Source organism: Anomaloglossus baeobatrachus, chromosome 2 (genome assembly GCF_048569485.1).
Source record: "Anomaloglossus baeobatrachus isolate aAnoBae1 chromosome 2, aAnoBae1.hap1, whole genome shotgun sequence".
NCBI classification, from domain to species: domain Eukaryota; kingdom Metazoa; phylum Chordata; class Amphibia; order Anura; family Aromobatidae; genus Anomaloglossus; species Anomaloglossus baeobatrachus.
This window is the reverse complement of record NC_134354.1, coordinates 183,694,274-183,708,411: the sequence shown is the minus strand read 5'-3', so window position 1 is coordinate 183,708,411 and position 14,138 is coordinate 183,694,274. Positions and strand designations below refer to the sequence as shown.

General features: G+C 41.8%; 1 protein-coding gene across 11 annotated transcripts in view; it reads left to right on the top strand.

Annotated features, from left to right (window-relative positions):
- CASK (calcium/calmodulin dependent serine protein kinase) overlaps nucleotides 1–14,138 on the top strand; it is a 431,912-nt gene that overhangs the window by 208,439 nt on the left and 209,335 nt on the right. For all 11 annotated transcript variants that reach the window (XM_075335532.1, XM_075335528.1, XM_075335526.1 and 8 more), the window contains 3 exons: nucleotides 6,815–6,937; nucleotides 8,099–8,182; nucleotides 10,878–10,977. In XM_075335532.1, coding sequence (XP_075191647.1) covers nucleotides 6,815–6,937; nucleotides 8,099–8,182; nucleotides 10,878–10,977 — 307 coding nt within the window. The remainder of the gene's footprint in view (nucleotides 1–6,814; nucleotides 6,938–8,098; nucleotides 8,183–10,877; nucleotides 10,978–14,138) is intronic.

The following is a 14,138-nucleotide window of genomic DNA, read 5'->3' as shown; positions in this document are numbered from 1 at the left end:
TAGATGAGTGAGCAATAGGGATTGTTGGTTTCATATTTCCTTTGTGAAACAGTGCTTTCAGACCCCTCTGTGATAAGTCAATCGCCAATCTGCAACTAAATACTCTTCAGTTCTTCAAGGAGGCCATTCACATTGTAACAGTACACCATTGGTCCAACTGTGAAACATTGTGTTAGTGTTACTTCTGCTTTGGTAATAGCACACTTTGACATCATCATGAAGAAGGTTCTTCTGTTTCAACCTAGATGCAAGAAGTTCAGCTTTTATCTTTTGACAATGAAAGGTCTCTGATGAGATCATGTAATTCATGTTGAGTAAAGCATTCTGGCTGCTCCATCAGGTACATACTCATCTTGACTTGAGTTCTCCATATCTTCGCCATTAGCTTCAGCTCCATAGTCTTCATATTCTACTTCATTTTCATCCAATCCAGACAACGGTGGTACAGGAACTGGCAAGGTACCATCATGTTGAACTGGCCTAATCGCAGATTCAAGTTTAGGGTAATTAATCTTATGTTTGTTCTTTGTAGAAAAGCTTTTCAGTTTAACAAAACAAAAGTAGCAGTCATCACTATGATTTTTGGGATCTCTCCAAATCATGGGAACTGTAATTGGCATAGCCACTTTCCTCATATTCAACCAGTCACGAAGACCATTTTAACAACTTCAGCATATCACGAGGGGTCCAGCATACATTGAAAATGCAGAAATGACAAAACTACTATCTCAGAAACTTTGTGATAGAGCAAAACTAAGCATATTTTTGGAATCAACCCATTACCTTCATAAAACAGACAGATTACCTTTTGCTGAGGATTTTTTTTTGTGTTTAGTGTAATTCATATGGGTTTAAAGTACAGACTCTCAGCTTTAGGGTACGCTCACACGAGCGTATGACTTGAACGAGTGCAGTGTGAAAAAAGAATGGAGAACAGATGGTCAGATTCTGGATGAGCGAAATGTTTCAGCATGCTGTGATTGTCAGCGAGAGCCGTGTCAGTTGCACCTATACAAATCTATGGGTGCGAGTGAACCATTGCACTATATTTGGATGATATCTGAGTGCAGTGTGATCATTTCATCAAATGACAATGTAGAGATGGGGAGATTAATCCCTCCATCTCCTCCGCATCTGGGATCTAATCGCAGGATCCGGTCACAGTGGCATGTTACTTGGACCATGTTCACAGTAGAGCGGGAGCCGAGGGTCATTAGCATTTTGCATCCGATACACTCGCATCGGAATCCATACGATCGTGTGAATCCAGCCTTACAATGAGGGTATTCACATCCTAATTGGAGTAAGGGTTTACAAATTACAGCTCTTTAAAGGGAACCTGTCACCATATAAGCTAGAGCCACCACCAGTGAGCTCTTATTTACAGCATTCTAACATGTATATAAAAGCCCAGGCCACTGTGTAGAACATAAACACTTTTTATAATACTCACCTAGAAGGTCCCTCCGGTGCAGACTGGCCGAATGGGCGTCTCCGTTCTCCGGGAGCGGTGCCTCCTCTTTCGGCCATCTTTGTTCTCCTTCTGAAGTCGGCGTGCATGACGCATCCTATGTCATCCACACTAGCCGGCACTGAGGTCCTGCGCAGGCGTCCTTTGATCTTCTCTGCTCAGGGCAGATCAAAGTATTGTATGATAGTGCAAGAATGCTGATTTAAAATAATGCCTTTAGTTGAGCAATCCAAACTTTCCAAAATGATGTAATTTGTGCACAGGTTTACGCAACGGGCGGGACTTTGGAGGCCTGGTCCTCTTTTTGTCATTGCTTCTTCTGCCTTCCCTCCTTTTTCTTTATTTAAATTTTATGCTGCCGCCACTATTACTGCTGTTGGCGCATGTGTATTGCTATTGTGAAGTCCTCTTGAATCAAATTACTCTTTAATCGGTGCCTATTGCGATCTCCTACGGACTCTGGAGATTACTGAGCAGTGGCAGCGCATGTTCTGGTGGGGAAAAAATAAATTCAATCTGCACATGTGCATCCGCCGCTCATTCATCTCCACAGTGTCTTCAATAAAATGGCGCCAGAGATCCTGGTCCATGCATACGCTAATTCTGCCACCATTTTATCGATGACAATGTCGTCATAGCAATGTGCCCACACCAACAGTGGTAATGGCGCTGCAAAATTCGAAGAAAAGGAGGCAAGGCAGGAGGAGTAATGATTAAAAAAAAAAGGACCTGACCTACAAAGTCCTGCCCCGATGCTCAAACTGTGCCCAAATTATGTCATTTTCGGAAGTTTGGACAAAGATTGCTCTGCAATAAAGCCTCAGATTTTTCAACTAAAGGTATCATCATTTTAATCCATATCTTAGTGACATTATTGCACTGCCTATAGTTTATAGGGCAAGAACCTGCTGGTTGGTTCCCTTTAAATCTAAAATAGTGTCATGCAGACCCCAAATCACAAAGATTTGGTCACTATCGAAATATTCCTAGACTTAACTATATTTAATAGTTTAAACCCTTCCTAACTTTTTTCTCTTTAACTTCTATTTCCAAAGCTAATATTATGAATCGGAGGGTTGTGTAAAGTGGTGCGTTTAATGAGTGGCGGGTGCCTCCATGCAGCGCATGACCGCCTTTATAGGGAATGAATGGAGTGGCGGTCAAGTGTGTTCACTGCTCCTCCATCCTAACTGTGCCCCATTCTGCCCAGCAGTGCAGGTCCCCATGGGCAGACCACCACCAATCAACAAGTTTCCACCAATCCTACCAATGGTATAGAAAGTATTCAGACCCCTTTAAATTTTTCACTTTCATTGCAGCCGTTTGTCAAATTCAAAAAAGTTGGGTTTTTTTTCTTATTAATGTACACTCTGCACCCCATCGTGACAGAAAAAAAACAGAAATGTAGAAATGTTTGCAATTTTTTTTTTTTTTTTTTAGAAAGAGAACCTGTCAGGGCAAAAAAGCATTATAACCTACAAGCAGGACCCTACCCATCCCTTTGTTGTAATAATGTGTAATATGAAGGTAATAAAATGTTTTATTCCTTTCATATCTATATATATAATTGCCTTAGTCTGTCTGTCTGTCTGTCTTGCTCCAAAATTGTGTCCTTACGGTGACACAAAGCTGATTGGCCGCTGGGCTCGCCATGGCCCCGCCCTCCGCACGGATTGGCTGCTCGCCTCGCCTCAGCTCCGCCCCCCCACGGATTGGTCGGTCGCCTCGGCCTGGCCCCGCCCTCCGCATGGATTGGCCACTCGCCCCGGCCCTCCGCACGCATCGCCAGACATAACCTTGCGCTGCTGGGATCGTGACGGAGCCGGTGAACGCTGGTAACCATTATACACATCGGGTAACTAAGGTCCCTTAGTTACCCGATGTGTATCATAGTTACCAGTGTACACCGGCTCCGTCACGATCCCAGCAGCGCCAGACATAACCTTGCGATGCTGGGATCTTGACGGAGCCGGTGAACGCTGGTAACCATTATACACATCGGGTAACTAAGGTCCCTTAGTTACCCGATTTGTATCATAGTTACCAGCGTACACCGGCTCCCGGTACACATGTGCAGGGAGCCGGCATTATACTCCTCTCCCCCCAGGACTACTCCTCCTATTATAGTCCTCCTATTATACTCCTCTCTGAGTATAATAGGAGAACTATTATAGCATGGGGGATGGAGCACGATGGGAAGTGCGCAGCATGGAGGATGGAGCACGATGGGGAGTGCGCAGCATGGAGGATGGAGCACGATGGGGAGTGCGCAGCATGGGGGATGGAGCACGATGGGGAATGCGCAGCATAGGGGATGGAGCACGATGGGGGGTGGGCAGCATGGGGGATGGAGCACGATGGGGGGTGCGCAGCATGGGGGATGGGGCACGATGGGGGGTGCACAGCATGGGGGATGGGGCACGATGGGGGGTGCGCAGCATGGGGGATGGCGCACGATGGGAGGTGCACACCTCCCCCCAACACACACACACAACACCCAACACACAAACACCGCGGCATACACAAATATACGCACATACCGCGCAACACACACTGCACAAAACATACCTTCCCCAAAACACACACACGCACTCCACACCCACACAAACCGCGCAACATACACAGCACCACGCACAGAACGCTGTAGACACAGTGCTCCACAAACAACGCAACACACACAACGCAACACACGTACAGCACCGCTCTCACACACACCCCCACCCAGACAACACCCAGAACATTTACAGTGCCCTACACAAACACTGGCAACTACACACAACAACATCGAGATAGATAGATATATATATATATATATATATATATATATATATATATATATATATATATATATATATATATATATATATATATATATATATATATATATATATATATATATATATATATATATATATATATATATATATATATATATATATATATATATATATATATATATATATATATATATATATATATATATATATATATATATATATATAATATATAATATATATATATATATATATTTATATATATATTTATATTATAATATAATAATAATAAATATATATATGTATTTATATATATTTATATTATAATATAATATAATAATATATATATATATATATATATTTATATTATAATATAATATAATAATATATATATATATATATATATATATATATATAATTTATACACAAAAAACATACATTACCAAACAATAAATTCTAGAATACCCAATGCGTTAGAATCGGGCCACCTTCTAGTTCTCTATATAAATGAGCAGGGTCTCTAGCCCCATGGGCGTTGCATCGCCCTGTGGGTGTTTGCATACTTTCCATGGAATCACGCCCTTGTGGGCGTGATACCATGGATTTACATGAGCGACGTCACATCATATCCTTCAGAATCTCGTGTGTGCGCGCTTACTATTCTCACCGCCTTGTCATCCTGGTGTTTACATGTCTGCTTCTGACATGCGCTGCGCATGACAGGAGCAGCATGTAAATAACAGGATGAGAAGGCGGTGAGGATGGTAAGCGCGCACAAGGGCAAGAGCAGTCTGGAAGAGGTTTTTTCCAGGATAGCTATCTACTTGGCACATTCATCTTTCAATTGCAACCAGTTGTCCTGTCCCTGCAGCTAAAAAACACCCCTCTGGCATGATGCTGCCACCACCATGTTTCACTGTGATGAGGTACCTGGTATTCTCCAAACATACCGCTTAGAACTTTTTTGTGATAATTCTGTCTTCATCTCATCAGACGAGAGAATCTTATTTCCCATAGTCTGGGAGTCCTTCATGTGTTTGTGGTTTTTTTGCAAACTCTATGAGGCTTTTACTTTGCACTGAGGAGAGGCTTCCGTTGAGCCACTCTGCCATAAAGGCCCGACTAGTTGAGGGCTGCCGTGATAGTTAACTTTATAGAACTTTCTGCCATCTCCCTACTGCATCTCTGGAGCTCAGGCACAGTGATCTAGGGGTTCTTCTTCACCGCTCTCACCAAGGCTCTTCTCCCAGGATTGCTCACTTTGGCTGGACGGCCGGGTCTAGGAAGAGTTCTGGTGGTTCCAAACTTCTTCCATTTAAAGATTATGGAGGCCACTGTGCTCTTAGGAATCTTGAGTATTGCAGAAATTCTTTTTTTTAACCATGGCCAGATCTGTGCCTTGCCACAATTCTATCTCTGAGCTGCTTGGGCAGTTCCTTTGACCTCATGATTCTCATTTGGTCTGACATGCACTGTGACCTGCAAGGTCTTATATAGACAGGTGTGTGCCTTTCCAAATCAAGTCGTATCAGTTTAATTACACACAGCTGAACTCCAATGAAGGAGTAGAATCATCTCAAGGAGGCTCACAAGAAAATGGACAGCATGTGACTTAAATGAGTGTCTGAGCAAAGGGTCTGAATACTTATGACCATGTGATATATCAGTTTTTCTTTAATAAATTTGCAAAAATTTCTACATTTCTGGGGAGTTTTTTGCTGTCAAGATGTCTGCAATGAAACAGAGTGAAAAATATAAAGGGGGTCTGAATATTTTCGGTACCCACTGTAAATTAATCTTTGTAAAGCAAATGCAATCATACAACAATGCTGAATAAATACAACCTTTACATTTTCTTTGGTGTTCTGTGGTGGTGTGGTTTCTAAACAAACCTCTTTATTCATGAAATATTGTCACCGGACAGACGTCATTGTTGGCTGATATTTTTATTTTTTTTAAATATTCTGTCCAGTCTTTTTGTTTACTTCAGCAAGATCCTTTTAATAATTAGGAAACAGATGGAAGTCCTAAGTCTTGTGCAATAACCACTTAATCTTTCTCACTCCAAGTTCTGTTTCCTCCTATAAAATGTTGAGTAAAAAGCAATCGATCCTGATTGATCCCTTTTTTTCATGAGACCTAGGGCATAGTCTTTGCACTAGACAGGAGAAACAAACTCCATAGAGAACACTACGCTCAAAATCAGGTGATAGTGCAGCAAAAATCCTCATCGATTTATCATTTAACTACTACGGTAATTGCCACTGGGCGGGTTTCCATGTTTTTGTTGCGGACATTTTCTAAACTCGTGGCAAAACTTGCTAAAGTTTCAGAAAGCTGCAGTAAGTGTTGCTTGTTTTTCTGCCTTCTTAGGAAAGTAGCAGCAGAATACGTCTTGCGGTTTTAGGTGTGAACTTGGTCAAATTTTATTTGACAAAACTGACATAATGCCGATTAACTAATGCTTCTGATGAAACTGAATGTAATTTTAGTTGCTAAGTAAGAGTGCGCAAATTTTTATCAGGTAGCTGCTAAATTGATATATATTTTTCGCCTTTTACATTTTTAGATGAATCCACGACAATGGAGCCATATATCTGAAAGTGCTAAAGACTTGGTACGCCGCATGCTTATGTTGGACCCTGCCGAAAGAATAACAGTCTACGAGGCACTCAATCACCCCTGGCTGAAGGTAAGCGGATCAAAGGTGTTTGGCAGAGTCACTACATCAGATTAGTGTATATTACCTGGTGTAGGGTCTATACTTCACCCGGTTGTATGTTGCTAATGCAAGGGAGTTGGGAAGGAATTTTTTTCCCTCTAATTTGGAGTCTTTATTTTTATTTTGTTTTTTGCTTTCCTCTGGATCAGCATGTTGGGTCAGGTCATGGGTTGATCACGATAGATTTAAGTCTACCTTCAACCGTAAACACTATGAATGCAAGGTCTGAAGCCTGAAAGATTCTGAAGCTGCTGTCAATTAGAATCCAAGCTGCAATTCTGATCAGAAGTAACAAATTTGCAAGATAACTTAACTATCCTCTATGCACAAAATCAAATTAAAGGGATTGTGTAATACTTTTAACGGTTGAAGGTAGACAAAAGTCCATAAAGTTCAAGCCATAGCCTGACCTGTTTATCCAGAGGAAGGCAAAAACCCATGGGGCAGACAGGAAGTTCCATATTAGGGGAATTGGTCCCGTTCCGTTACATTCCTCCTTTGGTTAAAGTTTGCCATCATTAAAAAAAAAAAAAAAAAACAACAAAAAAAAATCACACTGCACTCCCCCTCTCTCTGTTTCACCATGAAGTCTCCACTCTCTGGCATTGGATGTGGCACTGGTGTCACATTGACCGCGCACCAGCTGATCTGTGAACTCAGCGTTTCTGAATGGGGCGTTCCGGCTACGTGGGATTGCCCCACCAGATGTGTATAGCTGACTGGCTGCTGCGCTGTCAATGTGATATCCTTGCCAATACCAGACCAGACACGAGTAACCGCAGCAGAGACTCGCCCAGTGGACCTCAGGCAGGGAAGTCGTGTTGGTTTTTTTTTTTTTTTTTTTTTTTGTTTTTTTTTTTTTAAGGTGTTTAGGAAATTGCATCCAGGGGAGAAATTTAAATGAAGGGGAACAACTCTTTTAAATCCACCAGCTAAAGATTAAACTTAACGTTCCCATACAATAGACATACAGGTAGATATACATATATACTTACATGCAAGGTTTGTGGATTCAGTTAAGTATTGTTGGTAACACAACTGAGACTCCTAGGAATGTATGTGTGAACAAACTGTTTCTACGTTCAGCAATTATTTGTTCATCTATGTCCATTAAACTTTTCTTGGTTACAGGAAAGAGATCGCTATGCATACAAGATCCACTTGCCAGAAACTGTAGAACAGCTAAGAAAATTTAATGCAAGAAGGAAATTAAAGGTAAGGTACCTCACAGCAGCCAGCATCGGAGATTCCGAACTGTGATGTCTGTATACACTACTACTTCTTCCCCTGCCCAGGAGCTGTGGTATGATCAGACCATGTCCCTGTACGGTCAGACACAGCCATTACACAGCACATAGCAGGGACACATATATATCAGATTATCTCAGCACAGGAACTTTTTTTTTTTTCTTAACAATAAGTTTCACAGTTGGATGTGGTATTCCAAGATCTATCCATTAAAATGTACTTTGTTCTTGGGACAATCCCTTTTAAGTTTAAAGAAAAGAATAAAAACAATATTTCAAGGTGAAATCAGTCCAAGGCCTCATTTATTTAAAATAAATATATATATATATATATATATATATATATATATATATATATATATATATATATATATATATATGTATTCATGTATATTTTATATTACATTATCTCTATCTCTCTGGATCTTACGTGGTGATAAGAAATCTGTTATTCAGGGCTGTGGAGTCTGATCCTTAGCTTACTGACGGCACAGTCCTGCTTAGTAATGCAGCTTCCTTACCATTCATGCTGCTTCCAGCAGCTGATCAACGATTTGCAGTTAAGACAAAAAAAAGTTCTCTAAATTAAGGAAGGAGTTGTCAGCTCTTTTGTAACAAATCACAAACTGCTGTGGTAGTGACTACATGCAGTACATGATTTCGCCCATACAGTGTTGTGTGTTCTTCTTTCCGTGGTTTTACCGTGCGGTCTGTATTAAGTAACAAAAATATTTGTTTGCCCACCATCTTTTTTGTTTCCTTTTATGAAATGGATGTTTGGTATTACCATTTTAAATATTAGCAGTGCCGATGTCAGACTCATGTTTGCCATGGCGTTCTTCTTTGAATGTAAGAGCAGAGAAGGTTACACTCTTCTAGTAAGCCTCCGATATGGTCCTTGTGGTGTCCTGAGGTGCTGGCCTGTAGGCTCAGTGCCCCTGATGGTTAAGAATGAGATATAGTCCGTAGTCAGACAGACAAAGATTTATTGTATTGTGATGTAGGTTCTTTAATGTAAATGCAAAGAGGAGGGGAGCCAGCACTGCCTAGGAGTAGCATGCAACAATGAAAAAATAAAAAGTGTAATATTCACAAATTCATTCCTACTGTAACAATTCAATGAGATTATTTGCAATTGATTGATCAATGATTTGAGCCCCCCTGCCCCGTCACGGCAAATCTCTATAGGGGGGTCCCTACACTGTTATAAATTATCGTACCATACGGTCTCATATAATGAGCAGGACCATATAAGAACACCGCTTACCTGAGACATGTCTGAACCGCTCCCATGCTGCAAGGACTGACTACTGCGAATAAAGGCAGCCCAGGTGCCAGTATGTGTGGCGGAGCCACTCACAACAGCACAATGTCAGAACTGACCCTCACAGTGCCAGTCTTTAATATAAATGCAATATTATTATTATTATGTGTTATTTGTGTGTGTGTGTGTGTGTGTTTGTCCGTCCATGGTCACTCAGGAGGAGCTGCAGAGATCACAGCTCAGGTGGGAGGATCTATCTACAGGACAGCTATTAGTTGTATCCTCTAGAAATCTGGTCTTTTATGGAAGCTTTAGCCTTTTTTCTTTTTTTCTTCTTTTAACCTTCGCCAGGCTGCATAATTTTACAACGTTAACAGCGACCCCTTATCTCAGAAGGGGGTGGAGATATTTTATTGAAATTTGGCCAATATATTCTGGAACAAAACTGCAGAGATATCCCGAAATTTCAGCCCTCTACGGCTTTTGTAAAAAAAAATTTATTGCAATTTTAAAACTGAATTGTTACAATTGTACCTACTCAGCCGGACGAAGGTTAAGCAAGTTATAAGAAGTTCTGTTTGCAAAAAGCCATGTAGGGGGCACAGCTAACAGAGGGTGCTCTGTTCAGATGAGACAAAAGTAGAAATTTTGGCGCTAAATACAAAATGTTGTGTGGCTTAAAGGTATCACTAAATATCACCCTGATAACTCCACCCCCCACCGTCATACATGGTGTTGGCAGCATCATGCTGTGGAGATGCCTTCAGCATGGACAAGAAAGTTGGTCAGAATTGTTAGGAAGATAGGCGCTAAATACAGAGCAATCCTGGAGGAAAACCTGCTGGAAGCTGCATAAGGCTATGTGCACACGTTGCTTTTTTTTCAGCGCGGAAAAAAACACACCCTCTGGCAGAGGGGAGAATTGTAAACAATGCTTTTTGAGAAAAAATGTGTTTTTCATGCGGTTTTCATGCGTTTTTCATACTTTTTTTTAGGTGCGTTTTTTTAAGACTTGTCAGTGTTAATAAAGTTGGTTGAATACATTGATGGAGGAAGGAGCCGCCGACTCCTTTTTCTAATAATCAGCTTTTGCGGCTGTGATGGCAGACACGATGACTCTAAATCATTTCGTAGCAGAGTACTGGGGGAACGGGAATAAGGTGTATGTGTGTCTGTATATAGGGGCTGCGTGTGTGCTCATACAGTATATGTGGGGTGTCTGTATACTTAATTCTGCTCAATACAAGTAGTAATATTAATGTATTAATATTGAGTAGAACTAATTTCAGCTTATTGGTTCGTTCCAGTCATGTGATGTATAACCAAAGATCGCTTGTCGTTCTAGATTTGTAGCTGATATTCCTTATCGCTGATGTATGTAATATTTTTCTGTACACAGGGAGCAGTGTTAGCTGCTGTATCTAGCCACAAATTCAACTCATTTTATGGAGATCCTCCTGAGGAATTACCTGACTTTTCTGAAGACCCAACTTCATCAGGTATATTTTCAGAGTGGTTTTATTTTCTCATATTTTGGCTCGCAGTATACTGCTAGTATAATGTTTTCTGCAGCATCACATCAGTGGGTAATGACAGTACCATTGAAGCCTGCTGGCGTTGCCTGAGGAATACAGTGGGATTCTCTCCTTTTAATATTTCCATGGTGTGGGCTGAGAGAATATGGGGGGAGGGGGATTTATTAAGATCGGCATTTTTGTATGCAAGTCTTGAACTTTTTTCCCTCTTGAATAAGATGTGCTAAATTTATTAAGAAAGCGTACACTTCTTAAAGTGGCACTCCCATGATATTTTTTTTATATACTATATCTGTCTCTATATAGTGTGTGTGTGTGTGTGTGTGTGTGTGTGTGTGTGTGTGTGTGTATTAAGTCTGCTTCCAACACCACCTCTGGGATCCAGGTCAGTTTTGCTTCTCTTCTCAGTGACGTCACTGTCCTTCCCACTCTCTATGCTTGAACCAGAATTCTCTTTTACAATGTAAGTCTATGGAGCCTGGTTTTGAGCCTTGTTCTGACACTCCATAGACTTTCATTGTAAAAGCCACTTCAGGGTCACACAGAGCGCAGTGTGATCCAGAGACTCTGAAGAGCGGTGACGTCACGGAGAAAAGGAGCAGTCCCCAGGATGAACTGGGATGATAATCTGGTAATTAAATCCAGTTCCATAAAAGCAAAGTCAGCTGAAGCTGTTAATTTTTGAGGGTTTGCCAACTTTATATTTACGAGCCCGAGTGAGCAAGGAGCTGCATAGTAAAAACAAGTGCACACCCAAAAGATATACCGTATTTTTCGCTTTATAAGACGCACCGGATTATAAGACGCACGCCCAATTTGTTGAAGGAATAGAGATTTTTTTTTTTTTTAATTAAATGGGGTCCGTCTTATAATGCCAGTGTCCGTCTAACAAATCATATAGAGTATATGTCCCTCATAGCCCCCCCATCCTAAAATTAGCCCCCTTAATCTGGATATGGCCACCTTATATTGAATATAGCCCCCCTGTGGCTGGCGCACACGGCCCCCCTGTGGCTGGCGCACACGGCCCCCCTGTGGCTGGCGCACACGGCCCCCCTGTGGCTGGCGCACACGGCCCCCCTGTGGCTGGCGCACACGGCCCCCCTGTGGCTGGCGCACACGGCCCCCCTGTGGCTGGCGCACACGGCCCCCCTGTGGCTGGCGCACACGGCCCCATGCTGCTGCTTTTAGTAAAATAAACTCTTTCCTTACCTTTTGCAGCACTGTCCTGTCTCGTTTCTCCCTCCTCGGGGTTGAGCTCCTCCTGTCTCCTGCACTTCCTACTTTCTGGTTCTAGTGCCGGTCATGTGATCGGGACAGCAGAGAGATATCTCTGCGTGCATGATCACAGCGGCAGGAGGGAGACCGGGGAGACACGCTGGAGGAGGTGAGTGAAGAGTTTATTATTTTACTATGGGCAGCAGCATGGGGGCCATAGCTAACACAGGGGGAGGGGGCATGTGCGATCAAAGGTAAGCACAGGCAGATAATATGCGCAGCTCCCCCAGCCCATCGCCACGGTGCAGTTTCAGCACCATGGTGATGGACAGCGGCTGTGCATATTATATGAGCGGGTGCAGGAGATCAAACGCTGCCGCCCGCAGCTTCACAAGCCTCTACCAGCTCCCCCAGCAACCCCCCAGCACCGCTCCAGAGCGGCCCCCACCTCCCCTGGACCATGCAGTATATAATCCGTATATTCGGTTTATAAGACGCACCCCCTACTTTCCCCCAAAATTTGGGGGAACAAAAGTGCGTCTTATAAAGCGAAAAATACGGTACATGAATGAATGGACAGTTTATTAGAACTAAAAAAGTAAAGCTGACAGACAACAAGCAAAAGTTATATGGTACACTGCCTCTCTAGCTTCTCCTATTTCTCTAACTATACATATATCTGTTTTTTTTGGCTTTTAATGGTATGTGCACACAATGAGTGAGTCAATACATCAAACAAACAGAGATGGACTGGAGTCAGAGACTCTATCATCTTCATGAACTGGTAGCATCGTATGAGTGGTGTACACCTTTGAGCCCCTCGCCACAGATCCTACTCCAGACCCTGCTAGAGTAAGATTTGTGGCGTGGCAAACGCTTCTGTTTCTCATACATTTGAGGAGCTTTTTTTCGCCATGCTACTTTAGGCTCTTAAGTCATGCAGTGGCTAAAATTAGTGATATGACTATTGTTTACTAGGCATCCGCTGACAGCTGTTACTATAATAATAATAATAATAATAAAAAAAAAAAGCCATAAAGCGTAAGTAAAAACAGCGGCCTATGCTTGAGGATAACTCTGACACTGCGTTCTTCCCAATCACGGAGAGAGATCTATGCAGTGGCACTGTTCTGTTTGGCCATGTGGGACCCCAATATGCCTGATTCTTCTGTTCTCTCAGGAAAGATTAAATACTAATGTAATTTCTTAATGCATGGATGGGAAACCTTCACTTTCTGTGCAGTTTGAAGCATTTATCCATGTACAGCCAAACCAGACTTCAAATTCCTGGTCCAGATGTTACCTTCTGTATTCACTTAAGGTTCTGTTCATTTTGGATCCTTCACAAATTGGCAGCCATTGCTAAGGAGAAACCATGTGAAGCACTGAATATATTTGTTGATCCTCAAAATGTTGGAGAGTTTCTTGGGCAACACAAAATGCACTAATAAACCATACAAAAAATAGAGGATGTACCTCAAGCTGTTTCTTCTGTTCTCAATATGCTCCCACACTGTCCTGTTATTCAGATATATGTTCAAATACAAGTGTTTTTAGCTCTAGAGAGTCTAGCACTTTAAGAGTTAAACTAAATATAGTAAAATGTTTCCAGCATTCGGTATTGATAAGAAGTCAGACTTTATGCATCCACAATTCTTGTTTGTTGTTGCCCATGGATTATTTCTTTTGTCTTTAAAATAAATCCTGTTGAGTTGTACAAGTAAGTGTATTGTATGCTGGACGTAGCCAGTATGTTACCTGCATGCCGAGCATCAGAATCGCCTGCAGGAGAGCCGGCTGAGGTTCTCCAATGCCAAGAACGAAATATATAGTTGTTTTTTGTTTTTATTTTTTTTTTTTTATTATTTTTGCAACGTTATGTCAGTTTCTGCAATATCGGTCTGTGT